Genomic DNA, 15,642 nt, shown 5'->3' with positions numbered 1-15,642 from the left:
AATATTTCTCTGCCTGAACACTTCTCTTGTTTTATTCATGAACAAAAATTTAAATTTTGCCCTTCATCATCAAAGCATGGACAAATAGTCCAGTGTACGGTCACCAATACAGTAAAACCATTATTCAGAGCTCCATGTGACTCACGACAAGCATAAGATTGTGCCATGCAGTGTGTCTATGATGTGCTTTATGAGACGTCTGGAAGATGACAGTAGCAGCCAGAAATGATTTCTTCATATAATAGGTGAACTGAAAATTAATCAGGAGATGTTTTTTGTGTTATATACTGTACATGTAATCCTCAATTAAATTAGCTGTTTCCATCAGACACCTGAGATGTGTTTTATAGGCTATAAAGCTGTGGAAAAGCTGTAAATTTCTGTGAATGTTTTCTGCAACTATAACAGCTTCAACTGAAAGTTTAAAATGTCCATTCAGTACTTTGAACAAAGAAAATGCTGTTTGACTGTTGGCTTGCATCTGTTTCCCTTTTACTGTATGTCATGGAAAAGTTATGATTCACACAGCCGGCCGAGCCTCAGGGTGGCTGCTACCTTAGAAAGACAGGAAGACCCAAAAATATCTCACTGCTGGACAATAGAGACAGAAAAACAGCAATGGTGTCATTTAGAAGAGAGTTGATATGTATAATACAACACAGTTCTGTTTCTATATGATGTTTGTGAAGTGTTTGCTCTAAAACTGTTTTACAGCTAGTCAGGATCCTGCAAAGAACAGCTCTTCGAGTATGTCTGCTTACTGTGTCCTTTTCCGCTCCGTGATCATCTCCACACATCAGTAATTTAAATGAATTGAACAAGTGACATCCTCTATATTTACCATTCAAATACGGCAGAAATGCTTCTCAAAAGCAGAACCGACATATCGAGAGATCACATGATGTCATTTGTCCTAAACTCCAGTTACTGTTTGCCAGATTAAAGGACTATAACAAATGACTCAAACGTCAGTCACTCCTCAAGGAATCAAGTATTATTACTTATCTAAAATTTTCCAAGGTACTTTTTCCAGACTTTGGCCAAGCTATTGATAAACGATCTGCAGTAATAAAATCTACTGTAATTTGAATCTATCTTTGTGTCTTAATGTCTTTATCCATTCCACAGTGTGATGGGCGCCAAGTTGAGTACACTAGATTGTTTGTCTGTTGACACAATTGTTTGAAGCACAGCTTCCTCTGCTTGGTTTTGTATGGCAAGCCATGTTAACATTTATTAAAAAAATATCCCATTTATCTCGTCTAAGACAGACTTCTGATATTTGTATATTTATCTTCAAACGTGTGTATTTTATTTTTGATTGATCATTATTTTATATAAGAATAATAATATTTGTCAATATTATTATTCATGTGTATTTGTTCACGATTTAAAAATAAGTATTACTAATATTTATTTAATTCTATTCTGTTTTGTGCTGTTTTCGTTTGTCATATCTTATTGTTAGTTGTAATAATACGCATAATAATAATGATTGTTTTTGTTATTAATAATAATGGTATTGTTGTGTATTTGACAAATAAACAGCAATAATGATATTTATTTAATTATATTCTGGTGGTTTTTTCTTTTGTTTTAGCTTTTATTTTTATTTAATATGCATAATAGTTATTAATTGTAATGTTTTTTACTAATTATACAAGTACATTAATTATATTATTTAATTCTATTCTAGTTATTTTCATTTGATTTATTTTTAAAATTTTATTTAGAATAATATTCATAATGATAGTTGTTGTTGTTGTTGTTAATAATAATAATAATAATAATAGATTTATTTTTAAAATTTTATTTAGAATAATATTCATAATGATAGTTGTTGTTGTTGTTGTTAATGTATTTTTAATGATAATAATGTTAATATTAGTGTAATTCTATATTGTTCATATACCCATTAGTAATTCATTCTATTTTTGGTTTGCTTTTTTCATCAAGTATATGTTAACATGGCCTGCCATAGGTTTCTTTCCACATGACGTCAGAGGAGGCGGAGCAGCTGGATGAACAGGGCAGGTGAGCGCGCAGGTGGAGCGCAGCGTTGATTTCCCTAGCAGCTCACAACAATACTTGGAAAGGCCTCTGGGAATAACGCACTCCAACTACCATGACACAAAACAAGGTCGGCTTTGGAATACACCTGCTTTAATAACCGAATACTTGCTTGAGTTTTTGTAAAATTCAGATTACTTGGACAAACGTGAGTCGGGGAAATGATCAGTTCAGAGAATTTGCGTCCGACGCCGAACCCTGCGCGTAAAGCGCTCGGAAAGCTCGCCAACAGGCTGGAGGAGGTGAAGAACCCCTGGAGACAAGGATCAACGCTCGAGTTCAGCCACAATGAAACCGCTCGGCTCGCCACCGACGCGCTCCTGGAGCACGGAGAGAAGGAGTATAAAAAGGTCTTGCATGACGAAAGAGAAGTGAACTTTCTTTCCTCGCTGGAAATACGCTACATCACCGAGAATGTGGCCAAAAGTGGCGTTGAGGATAGCAGTACTAATGGACTGGACATAGAGGAAGGGGACACGGTGTCCGAGCTCACTTCAGGGACTTATTTCCCCATGATGTCCGACGAGGAGCCGCCAATGTTGGAGCTGGGCTGGCCAGAGGTTTCCAACCGATTTGGACCCACAGAAGCGCAGATACACTTCCAGAGGGACAAGTCGAAAAATGTCAAAGATCTCATTCGATCTCTTATTAGTAAAGCCAAGAAGGTAAGAACAACACTCGTACCGTGAAAAAAAAATCTGCAAAACATTTAGCTAATGCTGTTTCCTTGTGGTTTGCAAATATGTTTTCCATGAAACTTGCATTTCTGCGGCTGCTTTGTATGTGACGTGTGACGTCACACGTAAACAAGATACATTTTTAACATCTTTCAGACAGGTTCATTTGGACAGCCTGCATACTATTTAAGTGCTTTTGTTCAAGTATAACCTTTATGCACCACACATTGTGCTTAAGAAATAATGAGACGCCGCACATAAACCTGTGTAAATGTTTTTGAAAAACAATGAGCACAAACAGACTTTCCAAACGAAACTTTTAACAAAATAAAGCTTGTTTTAAAATAGTGCTGTTCAAATGCGCTTCGTAAATTCACTTAAAATCAGCAGTAAAGTGGGTAATGGAAAGCCATTGCAAAATAAATTTCAAAATAAAAAGCCATTGTTTAATAAATTCATACATTTTATAAGTGTGACTTAAATGTCCAAATGTTTTGCTGTAACTAAATTTAGGTGAGATCACTATTGGAGAATTTGAAAATGTTCATAGAAAATACATGAAACATTACAAACAACTAAATTGTTTGATAATTATCATGAAATGATCACCAGAAAGCAATAAAGTAATTAGTGATGAATGTTTACAGTTTGTGGTTTATTTGAATGCTTGTATTTTACACCACAGGTTATCGCTGTAGTCATGGATATTTTTACAGACGTCGACTTGTTCTGTGATCTAATGGAGGCCTCCAACAAGCGCCGGGTTCCAGTGTATATTCTACTGGATGAGAAGAATCTCAGCTATTTTTTGAACATGTGCTCAGAACTGGACGTCCAGAATTCACACTTGAGTGTAAGTCAGATGCTGGTGCTTTCATAAAATGGTGTGGTCCAGCTCACGAGTTCTTATCCTTGCACATAATAAGTCTTAAGAAAGTGTTCAATAAGATGGGTGTTCTCAGATTTGTATATATGAATACACCTGTCAGTCAACAGCAAAACATAATTATTGTGTAAGTTTCCTTAAATAAGTCTATTAGGTCATTTACATCATAAGCAAATGTCAAGATGAATGAGCACACATTTCAAAAAATTTTTTTGTCAAAACAAAACAGCTTTTTATTCTGTTGCTAATATTAATATTTATGTACCAGTCCAGAACTCGGATTCTAATTGTATTAATAATATTCTCAATGTGTTTTTTACCAAACAATTAATTAACATTTATTTAATGCTGCTTTGTTCCAGAATATGCGGATAAGAAGTGTGTGTGGAGACACGTATTGCACCAAAAGTGGGAAAAAATTCACAGGTCAGGTTCAAGAGAAATTCATGATCATTGACTGTGAGGAAGTCATAGCTGGATCATATAGGTATGTTAATCATGTTGTTTATGCATTGCATAATTTAGTTTTAAAAAATCCTCTTATGTAATCATAATTTTTTACCAAAATAGCATAATTACTGGAGTTATGTTTACTACTGTAAATCTTGTAATTTAATGAGATCCTTTAAATGATGGTGCTTTATGGTGTTAAAATTATGTTAACTGGTTAGCACGTTAAATCTATAAAGGGTTGTAACATTGATTTGATAAAAGGAATATGAATAAACAGCAAATAACTTTATAAATTGATGGGTTAGTACATAAAAGTGTCAGACCTGTGTTTTAATTGTTTTATTTTACTTATATACTATTAGTTTGTATTAATATTTTAAATGTTTTTAGATTTCATTTTAATTTTTGTTAATTTTTAATTTTTACATTTATCAGATGGGCGTGCTTTGTATTAGTTAGTTTTTAAATATATTTAGGTTTAATTTACTTTAATTTCAGTTTTAGATTTAGTTCAGTTTTAATGGTTTATTTCCATTTTCCAATTTAAGTATTTCTACACTTGTTTAAAAAAGTAAATAAACTGGTGATTTTCTGCCTTGACGTTATCAAGTAATTTCACTGACATTTCTGTTTACCCTAAAACAATTTCTAAATTCAAAATACAGGGAAAACAACTGTAAAAAATAAAAATGTAAAAAAATTCATATTAACACAGTACATTATGCCCTGTTTTTACAGATTTATTTTATTTTATTTTTTACATGGAGTACTTCAACCTTAAACATTTCAGTAAGCTACTAAGACAATGTTTCCAATCATGATCTAATATTTATATTTTATTTTAGCTTTGTTTCAATATAGCTGTTTTTAATAGTTTTAGTTAATAATATTAACACACTCTCAGACATGCTGTACCTTCTAACCAGTATGTTTGTGTAGCATGTCACAGCAAGTTTTTCAAAGCCAACTTCGCTAGAAGCAAAACACATTTTTGACAGGAGGAATTCAGTTGCTTTAAATTATTCATGCTGAAATACCCATCAGTCCAGGCTTATCTCGTGCCACTCATATCACTCAGTATTATGTAAATCATTTTAGCGCATGGAAGATGACGGGACATGCACCTCATGCACTCCACCAGACATCTGTAGACTTGAGCAGCTTAGCAATGAAAACATGATGATTCTGCATTTCTCAGAGACAGTGTTTCCTGGGTATAAGCATTAGCCTCAGTGCCGTCGTGGCTGTCAGCTTTCAAGCCTCAGTGGCTAATTTGATGGATTTGTTTTAGTTAAACCGATGAATTATGCAGCCACTGTGTTGATTGTCAACAATTATGCTTGTTTACACCCAGCAAACGATCTCAGTCTTTCAGGCTTATCTGCTCCTCAGTTATGATTATTAGGAGGAATGAGTTTGTGAAGGAGTTGTCTTGTTCTTTCAGGGACTGATAGCGGCCTGTGGATAAACTCATGCGTGTTAGCTCACAGTAGTGTGGATAGTGGGTGAGGCCACACTCATGTGTTAAAGGCTTTGCCCACATAATAGACAACAGGGAGTTTTGTTTGACTAGAAGTCCATACAGTTCAACTGGAAATTGATTGCAAACATATTACTAACCATTTAAGATTAGACTTTTTAGATCTTTTTCACCAGGAAGGAAATTATTAACTGAGATTGATGCATGCTGGGATACAGTTTCCTGTCTTTTGTGCTCTGTTTTAACCCTGTAAAGCCTGACATATGAAATAATATTTAGTTTTTTAAATGACACAGTTTATTGATAAAGTTTTAAAATTCTGGGGGGAAAAGGTTGCATATGTGTTTTATTGTTGAGTATCATATTTGATACATCAGGCTTTTATGGTATACAAGAAAATGTGTTTAATACATGAAGAGGAAAAAACAACTCAGTTTTATTTAGAGGCCCACACTATGCACAATATTGTGCAGTTGTTGATATTTATGTATATAACCAAAAAATAAGATAAAATTTAGCTTGTAATGCAAATCAGTGAGATCTATATAACAGTGTAGCAGACTACTTACATAAAATCCATATACATGTATATCTCTCTATAATATGTCTTGGTAAGATGATATTTAATGCTCTGTACCTTCAAAACATTTAATGCAATGCAATACAATGATGATTGAGAGATGAACAAATAAACTTTCCTTAACGGCCTGATGATACTCATGTTTTAACCTGGTTTTCTAAAAATTATGTATGGATAATCAAGTAAATCAAACAATATAAAATGTATTCGTGTTTAAAAAAAGAATCAGTAGATTTCACAGGAAAAAGGTAGAAATTGTTATAATGGTACTAAAAGGCTTTTTACTTGCTAAAAAACTATGAACAATCAATCAGGCAACAGGTGGCATGTAGTAGATTGTGTACACCAGGTTTTTCAGCAAAGCTTTGATCATGTTGTTCATTTACAAGCCCTAGAAATGTATATATCAAATATGTCACTGTAGACTTTATAGGGTTAACCTACAAACCAGAAAAGAACGTGATGATCTAATGTAAAGCTCATCTCACGCTCTTTTACTTCAATATTATGCAAAACTTTTGCGTAATAAACAGATGGTTAGCTTGAACATAGTTAAACACTTGTTAGCATAAGTTACCTGAGCCATCCATAAAACTGGCTGGACAAATCTTTGAACCTCATTTATGAAACCCGAACAGAATGTATTTCTATGCAACGGTTTATGCAAGAATGGTTTTCAGAAACTTATTCTGCTCATGTCTCAGGAATGAATCCATTTGTATTGATGTGGCATTTTCAAAATGAAATAAAACAGAATAAATTTCTGTGCAACAATGCAATGATTTATGCAAGAATGGTTTTATGATCGATTATACAAAAACTTGTTCTTCTCGTATTTCATGAACGAATCCTTTTTCTTTTTTTTTATAGATGGGATATTTTTTAAGGATCTTATCTTTTTGTAAAAGATGCAGTTTTCCGTGAAATATTTTGGATTATGTTTCAAAAACAAAATTTTCTCTCTCTTCTTCCCTCTAGTTTTACATGGCTCTCAGGCATGGTTCACAGCAACATGCTAATGCACTTCTCCGGCCACCTTACGGACTGCTTTGATCGCGAGTTCCGCTGCATGTATGCAGATTCACAAATAATAGACCGTTTCTACAATCCAGATGAAGAAGGGCTTCCTGGTTACTCTTACCACATGCCGGTACCAAACTTGGGATTGGATTTTCTTGCAGACTACGGCAGTAAGGAGCGAGTGTATTCAGAGCACTCCAGTAGCCAATCTAGTGGCAGTGTTTCCAGCATCAAAGCAGCTCCTCCAGGCATGAAACCTATTAAAGTCACGGCAGACAAGAAGAAGACCGAAAACTCTCAAAAGCCTTCTGACAGGAAGGGCGTCACAAGTCCAGTGCTTCAGAAGCCCTCAGGATCTCACATCAGAAGAGGTTCTCCAAATGGGAGTCAGGCAGTCGAGCGCTCTTCCTTAGGTCAACCCGCTGGTGTGGAATGGTCCAAAATAGGAGCGACGGATTACCTACGCTCCAACATTCCCGGACAGACATCCAAAATCCAGACTTTAGGTCTCTACAGTTCTCCAAAACCTCCATCACCAACTCAACATTCTCCAACCGACAACAAGATCACCTCCAAATATCGACTTCCCACCCCGTTCATTAGTAAGTTCACTGATTTGTTCAGCTCAAAAGAAAAGGACTCCCACTTGTTCCAGAAGATTCCTACTCATTCCTCTCCATTTGGTGGACCAGATCTTTCTCAGAATGAACCGGAGAGTAAACAAGGTCCTCCTCCACCAGGACCCATGCCAACGGACAGGATGGGCCCGGAGAAAGGGATACATCGACGGGACGAGAAACGCATGACGTTGGGTCACAGCAAATTGGACCTCGTCAACCAGTACAACAAGTTAAATCAATCCAAACAGGTATACAGTCGCTTTGAGCTAAAGAACAACATACCTCAGTAATGCTGGGCTGGACTGAGCATTCTTTCTGGTTGACTCTTGTACATAGCTGTTATTGTGACTGTGCAAAGCGATGACGGTTTTCTTGGAGTGCGATTATTGCTCTTTTTTTTCTAGAGGCGAGGATTGTTTTTTGTGCATTTGTCTTTGTAATAAAAATGAAACGCTTAGTACTAAAGCTGCCTGCAAGTTCTTCTGGGAAGTTAAGGAAGTCATATTTACGACATGGTGTTCAAGTGATTTTGTTTGAGAGATAGTGCTAGTGCAACAGCATAAAGAGTAAATTAATTACTTTTAATTATACATTTATGTTATTCATAATATACCCACCTGTATAAAACATTTTTATATATAATATTGTGTTAATATTATTTGTCAGTATTTTCACAGATATTTAGAAAGGTAGTTTGGTTTCGCATGGTCTGTTGGTTTATAAAACAAATCAATTTATTAGATTTTTTCAAATATATTTTTTATATTATTATTAGTGCCGTCAAATGATTAATTGTGATTAATCGCATCCAAAATAAGTTTTTGTTTACATATTTGTACTGTGTATATTATGTATACATAAGTACACACACAAACAGCATATTTTTTTGAAAATATTTACATGTATATACATTTATATATTTATATTCTTATATTTTATATATATATATATATATATATATATATATATATATTTTATGTATAAACATAACATATTTTCTTAAATATGTTTATACATGCATGTGTTTGTATTTATATATACATAATAAACACAGTATACACACATATATTATGTAAACAAAAACTTTTATTTTGGATGCGATTAATTGCGATTAGCAGCACAATAACATATTTGTTTTGACAAGTCACCTAACATAACATACATTACATAAATTATTTTCAAAATCAGCTTTTCCTTACATTTTTCCAAACAACATCTTCCAAAACCAAGACATATAATGTATTATTATTATTATTATTATTATTATTATTATTATTATTATTACATATATTTTTTAATTTGCATGGTTCTAAATTCAGAAAGTCTGTGCTTAAAGGAAATCCCCAGTTCCCCCACTGGTGATTATAACATTGTTGTGGCTCATGTTGTAAATATGGTCGTTCTTACATGATTTGAAGGCAACATTAGTACTTTTTTTATCAGTACATAATTCTTTCAGTAGTGTGTGAAACCTAGTGTACATATAAAACATTCCTTCACAGGGCATTTTTGTACTTTTGATGTTTTTTTTCTATCCACCACTTTAGCTGGCAAAGCAGATGGTGTTGATTTAAATGTAGCCACTCTGTCTGCCACTGAGTATTACCCTTGGATAGCATGATTGAGGAGGTTACACGTATAGTCTTCCAAACGTTCTCATGTGTTTGTACTAAAATGTGATTCTCGTGTCACTGAAGAAATGCATTTAGAGACTCTGAAATGCACTTTGGGTAACATTGCAATTAGTGCTTAAGTATAAAGTACTGTATTAATTCAGTGAGGCCTATAGACTCATCTCACAGTGGACTACGATGCAATAGAAGCTAATTGCAAGGAAAACATTATTATTACATTATTATTATTTTTATTAAACTGGTAAGCTTTTCCACCTTTTGTTACCAGTGCTAATGAAGCCAATTTGTGTGTAGAAGTGTTTGCGACAGCCTACTGTACATTGAATGCTGATTAGCATTTGATGGATTTGTTGTTTCTTTATATGCATGTTTGATGTGACTTAACTACAAATCTATAGATAATCTCTACTTAACTACAAATCTATAGATAGCCTGCATTCTTAATCTAGAAGCTTTTAGAGATACTGTGAATAGGTGAGCTTGCACTCTTCAGATGTGGAAGTTTCCTTGTAGGACTGATTCAGAATCAACTTCGTACACCAGATACCTTCATAAAGTGGCTGAGAAACCAGAGATCTAGAGTAAAGGTACAGCAGCTGTGAAGTAAAAGTGCTGAACCGAGATCAGGTTTTACCTTCTATATCTACATCAACATAAATATCTGCTAGATAGGAGCAGATCCTTTTACAGTTAAATTATTTAAGATGTTTGAACATGATTACATATTACTGGTGAAGTGCTAACTTTTGTTACACAAGCCAATAACTGCCGATGCACCTGCTGAACACCTCTTGAACATGCTAGTGCTTTACTAGTAACCCAGTTAGTGCCTACAGTACTTATTCATTCTAAACATTTATTATTTTTGCTCACCTTTTTGTCTTGGTAGTGCGCTTTTGCCTTCCAGTGACTTGCTTTATGTTGTTTGCTTTTGTATGTACATATGAAAATCAAACATTATAAAATGTGATCTATTAGCAAAAGCATATAACTGTTTTGGGAGTTTTAGATGTGTAACATACTTTTACAATTGCAGATCTTTACATGTCATGTTTTACTTGTGACTTGCATAACTTTTCCAACAGTGTTACCAAAGACTACCATAAATCAATAAAGTTTATGTTTCTGTTTTACAAGCCAGATTTTGTAAGCGTAGTAACAAACAGCATGTTTTATAAAGGAAATATGTAAAATGTTTTGTAATACATATAGGCTAAATCAGATTTGGGGGAATTGGTGACTAAAAATAGTAATATTACTAATTTTTCATTCATGGCAAGTAACGGGGCATAACATTGAGGCCTGATTCTTTTCAATAAATGGTTTGGTTTGGATGTTTTTCTTTAATGAATTATAACTTAAATTCCATTACTCATCTTTACTGGTGCTTTCTGTTGCAAAATCTATGTTTATAAAAGTAGTGTTTATAAATGTTTTTATTAGTTGCATTTAGTGTAAATTTATGTTTAAGTCTATGCTATCACCCTACCTGACACCCTTATTATTTTTATGGCAGACAACTGATAAAAATCTGATGTTTTTCTAAAAGGAAACGTCCCCTAATGTAGTTTACTGTTTATATTAGTACTTGAATATCTCAAGTAACTAATTTTTGAAAAGAGTTGCTTTACTGTCATTTTTATTTAGTTTAATTTTAAATATCAGTATATGTTACCAATCAGTATATTTACTATTTTACAGTACATACTTGATGTTTTCTTGTAAACTGAAAAAAAGAATTTCACTTTCGTAAATTTCACAAATAATTACAAAGAAATGGCAAGTAACACATTGGATCAAACGTGAAATTTTGAAATAGAAAAACTGTTATTTTTAAAATAATAAAGCTATTTATTTTACATTGTATATCTATTTTATTTACAACTTTAAAAAATCTGTAACACTATGTAAGGGACCAATTCTCACTATGAACAAGTTGCTTATTAGCATGCATACTACTAGCTTATTGGCTGTTTATTAGTGATTATTAAGCACATATTAATGCCTTATTCTTATTTTAGATCCTACTTTTTTAGAATTGTTCCCCAATCTAAAGTATGACCAGAAAATCATTTTTACAGTGTAGTTTAACAAGCAGCAGTTTCAGTGCCACGTACGTGAAAGACCTTGCCTGACCAGAACGGCCACATTCTTGGTTAATACGTACTGAATACAGTAGTGCAGTTTTCTGCATGATCCTCTATAGAAACACTTCACGTTTACAATCCACGTTCTCGTCGTGACCGGCGTGAATGTCTGCCATCTTCACCTGCCATCAGGATATATGAATGCAGCTCACCTGTCAGCTGCCATAGATCATCTTCCTCTGGCACTGTAAACCATTAGGCCAAATTACTAAACTGAAAGATGTCAAGTTTATCAGGAACTTATGTGTTTCTTGAGAAGTGTGTGCTTCTTTTGGTTAACTATGAAGGGTTTGTGGGTTCATTAAGCTTGTTGGCTCCAAATGCCTTTTTTGTTAATAGTAGAAAGTATTTGGACATGAAACATAATTGTATTATTAGGTTTAAGTGTCTAAAGAGCCTTTTAGGCTGCTGTTTATGTGTTTTTGTAGTAGTAAGCAGTGTCTACATGTGTCTTTGATCCGTACAGAAGTTTACAGGATGGAATGGATTAGCATGCTTCAAACTGCTGACCTGCTTTGTTTTTTGTTAGTGTGCCAGAGAGAGTAACTTTACCCTCATGGTCTTGTTTCAGCTTCGGCCCACATCATTAACCATTCTCAAAGTCAAAGAGACGGACATGAGAGTGCTCATGTAACGTTACAGCAAACTTTGAACCGCTAACTTACATGTTGTGTTGTGAATCATGTGGTGAAATTATCCACATAAAATGATTGCTAAATGCCCTTCATTGTGTTGTTCTCTGTTGAGTTGGTTTGCATTTCGAATATTTCCCTGTGAAAATGTTCCTATTATGAAAAGCTTTTCACAGCTTATTATGTGAGGGAACTTGTAGTTTCCCAGGTAGGGGTGTGCTGGTACTAGTATTGGTACCGAACAGTTCACGGGCAAATTCCAAATGGAAGTGATCATCCTTATCCCCTTGGAGTGGGGACTTTGGTACTAGTATCGGCACACCCCTATTCCCAGGAACCTGACCCTGTTTACTTTCAAATTCATGATCATGCTTTTATGTTTAGCAAATCATTGGTGCGTGTTATTCCAAAGAAAAACATATTTATAATCTTTAATCAAAATCATTTCCTTTTTCGCTAAACACACATGGGTTATTGGTTAATGATCCAATCAATTATATATATATATATATATATATATATATATAAATATTTATATATATATATATAAATTTTTTGTTGTTGTTGTTAAATATCCTGTTTCTGAAAAACATTAGGTTATGGAAGCAAAATGTGTTGCATAAAGCAATTTATGTCAACTGATTTTTATCCGTTGCAGTAATGGATTAGATTGTGAATAGTGAGGCTGCATGAGTATTTTTTCCTAGGAAAAAGGCCATGTTTACATAAGTCTCTGCCTGCTGGGAACCAAAATGGTCATCAGAACGTGGAGGCCGAAGATCAAGTTCACCCTTGAGAGCAACTCGACGCATCCCAGTGGTAATGCTTCTTCAAAATCTTTTGTTACTTGCTATTATTGCCATAACCTGTATTAGTGTTACGCAGCATTATAGCTGTAGCGTGTCATTTCCTGACTCTTAAAAATACAGGTTCTTTATTGACATTTATGACGAATCTTTAACATCCATGGAATCTTTCCACTCCACAAATGTTTTTTTTATAATGGAAAAAGTTTCTTCCGATTATTAACATGTTCTTTACACTGATTCTTTTTAGAACTGCTCATTGAAAGGTTCATCAGGGAACTCAAAATTGTTCTTCTATGTAATCCCTGTGAAAATCCTCTTTGGAACTTTAATTTTTAAGTGTTAGTTTGATTGACAGGCGATCTGACCAATCATAATGCCAAATCTGCCATTCGAATCGACAAACAAACCAGACAGGAGAGTAGATTGATGTGGTGGACTTGAATCTGAAAAATGTGTATTGGCATCTTTGCGTGGTTGAAACAAGATACCTTCTTATGTTTATTCATGTTTATTTCATGCTATAACTAGTAAAGAGAAAGAGATGATCGGTTTATGTGCCGCTTGACCTGAGGCGCTACAGCGATCTGTCACGCACATCAAAGAGCCACAAAACGCTATTCATTGTTTACATTTTTTATAAAATGACACAATTTGAAAGCTGAGACTTTCATATCGAAAGTAACCTGCTGTTTCTCATCTGTCGGTGTGTTGTCAGTGTCCTCTTTACTCCGCGTTGTATTTTTTACTGCGTGAGAACATGATGTGTGGCGTGAGAGCGGCATGACGTGTCAGACATAGCAACAGTAACAAAAGGGGCATGTCTTTGCGAAGGGTCAGTTTGGAAATTAACAACAACAACAAAAATATAATAATAATAATAATAATTTGAACTTTGCTCAAAACTCTCTGTTTCATGGGTTAGACAAACAGACAGTTCTGCCCCAAACTTAAGCCATTGGTTGAGCCAATTCTGCTTAGTAGTCTCTGCAAATTAACCTTTAAAAATGAATTTTTAAAAATTAATAAAATGTTCAAGCTTCAAGTTACTGTAAACTGTTGGAAAGCTTTCAGAAAGTCTATATTACCATTAACATTAGTCTGAAATAATGTCTAAATTGCTGTTTAACTATTGGTTAACATAGGCTCTGCTAGTAGAGGAGACAATGTCAGAAGAATCATTTTAGAAGCAGAGCACCTTGATAAAATCTTTAATCTGTAGCAACACCTGTAACATTAATTAAAGTAAATGGTATCCATTTTAATTTCATGTTAACATACTTTTCTATGACTTGAAGACTGTGTTCCAGGCAGTTTCGGGGTTGATTCGATTTGACCTTTAAAATTTGCCTTTAAGGACAAACCGTACGCAACCTGTATGAATGCAGCAAAGACAGTTTTTAAGAGTGTAGATGGACTGGTTTCAATCTTCTGACTGGTTTGTTTTTCTTTGTGTAAATCCATCACTGCATCATAACAAGCCATGTTGGTCATGTGTCAAGGGGTGTTTTGTCATTTGCTTTCTTTGCCAGATCTCCTCCCTTTCTACCTCGGAACATTGTTTTTTCAGTGGGTCACAAAAAATAGTTTTACTCTATTTTGGGGTGGTATGATTTCCTTACTACCTTTAACCGCACAAAGGTTTCAAACGCAAAGATGTTTAGCATGTTCAATAAGAGACTGACACTGGTATTTTCAGTAAATTGACTGAATGTTGCTGCCAGTAGTTTAAAGGTAAAAGGAAGGATTGCTTTCATTTTTACATCACATTATAACATTATGAATTATTTATACTGCATTTAGCTTCATAGCTTTGACATGAGCATATTGGAACTTTTATTTGTCCTCAGAACTGTTTTGTTTTGTTTTGTTTTCTGCCAGTCAAAAGCTTGGACACATTTGACTCTAACAGTGGATTAAATTAAATTAAAATCAAAATGCATGTTTTTTTATGGTCTTTAAACTCATTTGATCACAATGCTTACATTAATTTATAAATATAATATTAATAGTAATGATTAAGTAGGTGCTTCATAACTCTTGACTGGTAGTGCATATAAAAAGCTTTTTTTTTTTTTTCTCGATGCTCCCTCCCAGTATTGACTAGCATCAATGGTAAAGGCCTTTTTTCCCAAGGTTCCTCTTTAACAAACATCAAAGCCACAGGAGACAGGGTGAGTCAAAGCCTGCCAGTTTTTTTTCCGATGGCCATATCCACTTCCCTAATATGTTTGGTTACAGTCTGTGCACTCCAAAAGGTGTCTGAGTGCTCTAAAAGTGTTACTGGGATAAAGGTGTTTTTTTTTTTTTTTTTTTTTTTTTTTTGCAGTCTTATAGAAAAATGTGATGCGATATGGACAGAGTTGATGACATTTTGAGGCGTTTTTAGCTGAAGTATGTGACTGAGCCTGTTGGCTGAAAGTGTGCCAGATATCTGAGTGTTTGAACAGTGGGCTGCTGTCTGAGAGAGAGCTAATCAGCCTCTGGTGCTAATTCACTCTTGTCAGCAAACTGTAGAGTGAGAACTGGTACAGTCTCACAGTACATGAGAGCGTTCATTCATTTATGCTTCATATGTGCCAAGATGATTCATTTGTTCTGAGAATAAATGTTCTGTCATGTTCCAACGCTTTTGTA

At 34.4% G+C, this 15,642-nt stretch overlaps 1 protein-coding gene across 1 annotated transcript; it reads left to right on the top strand.

Annotated features, from left to right (window-relative positions):
- The first annotated feature begins 2,003 nt into the window (after positions 1 to 2,003).
- Positions 2,004 to 8,251, top strand: LOC109052090 (protein FAM83C-like). Its single transcript, XM_019069559.2, has 4 exons — positions 2,004 to 2,735; positions 3,433 to 3,600; positions 3,996 to 4,120; positions 7,125 to 8,251. The coding sequence occupies exons 1-4, from the start codon at positions 2,232 to 2,234 to the stop codon at positions 8,074 to 8,076; spliced, it is 1,749 nt and encodes a 582-aa protein (XP_018925104.2). The 5' UTR covers positions 2,004 to 2,231; the 3' UTR covers positions 8,077 to 8,251.
- Positions 8,252 to 15,642: the final 7,391 nt, after the last annotated feature.

Source organism: Cyprinus carpio, chromosome B6 (genome assembly GCF_018340385.1).
Source record: "Cyprinus carpio isolate SPL01 chromosome B6, ASM1834038v1, whole genome shotgun sequence".
Classification (NCBI taxonomy): domain Eukaryota; kingdom Metazoa; phylum Chordata; class Actinopteri; order Cypriniformes; family Cyprinidae; genus Cyprinus; species Cyprinus carpio.
This window is presented reverse-complemented; position numbering and strand designations above follow the sequence as displayed.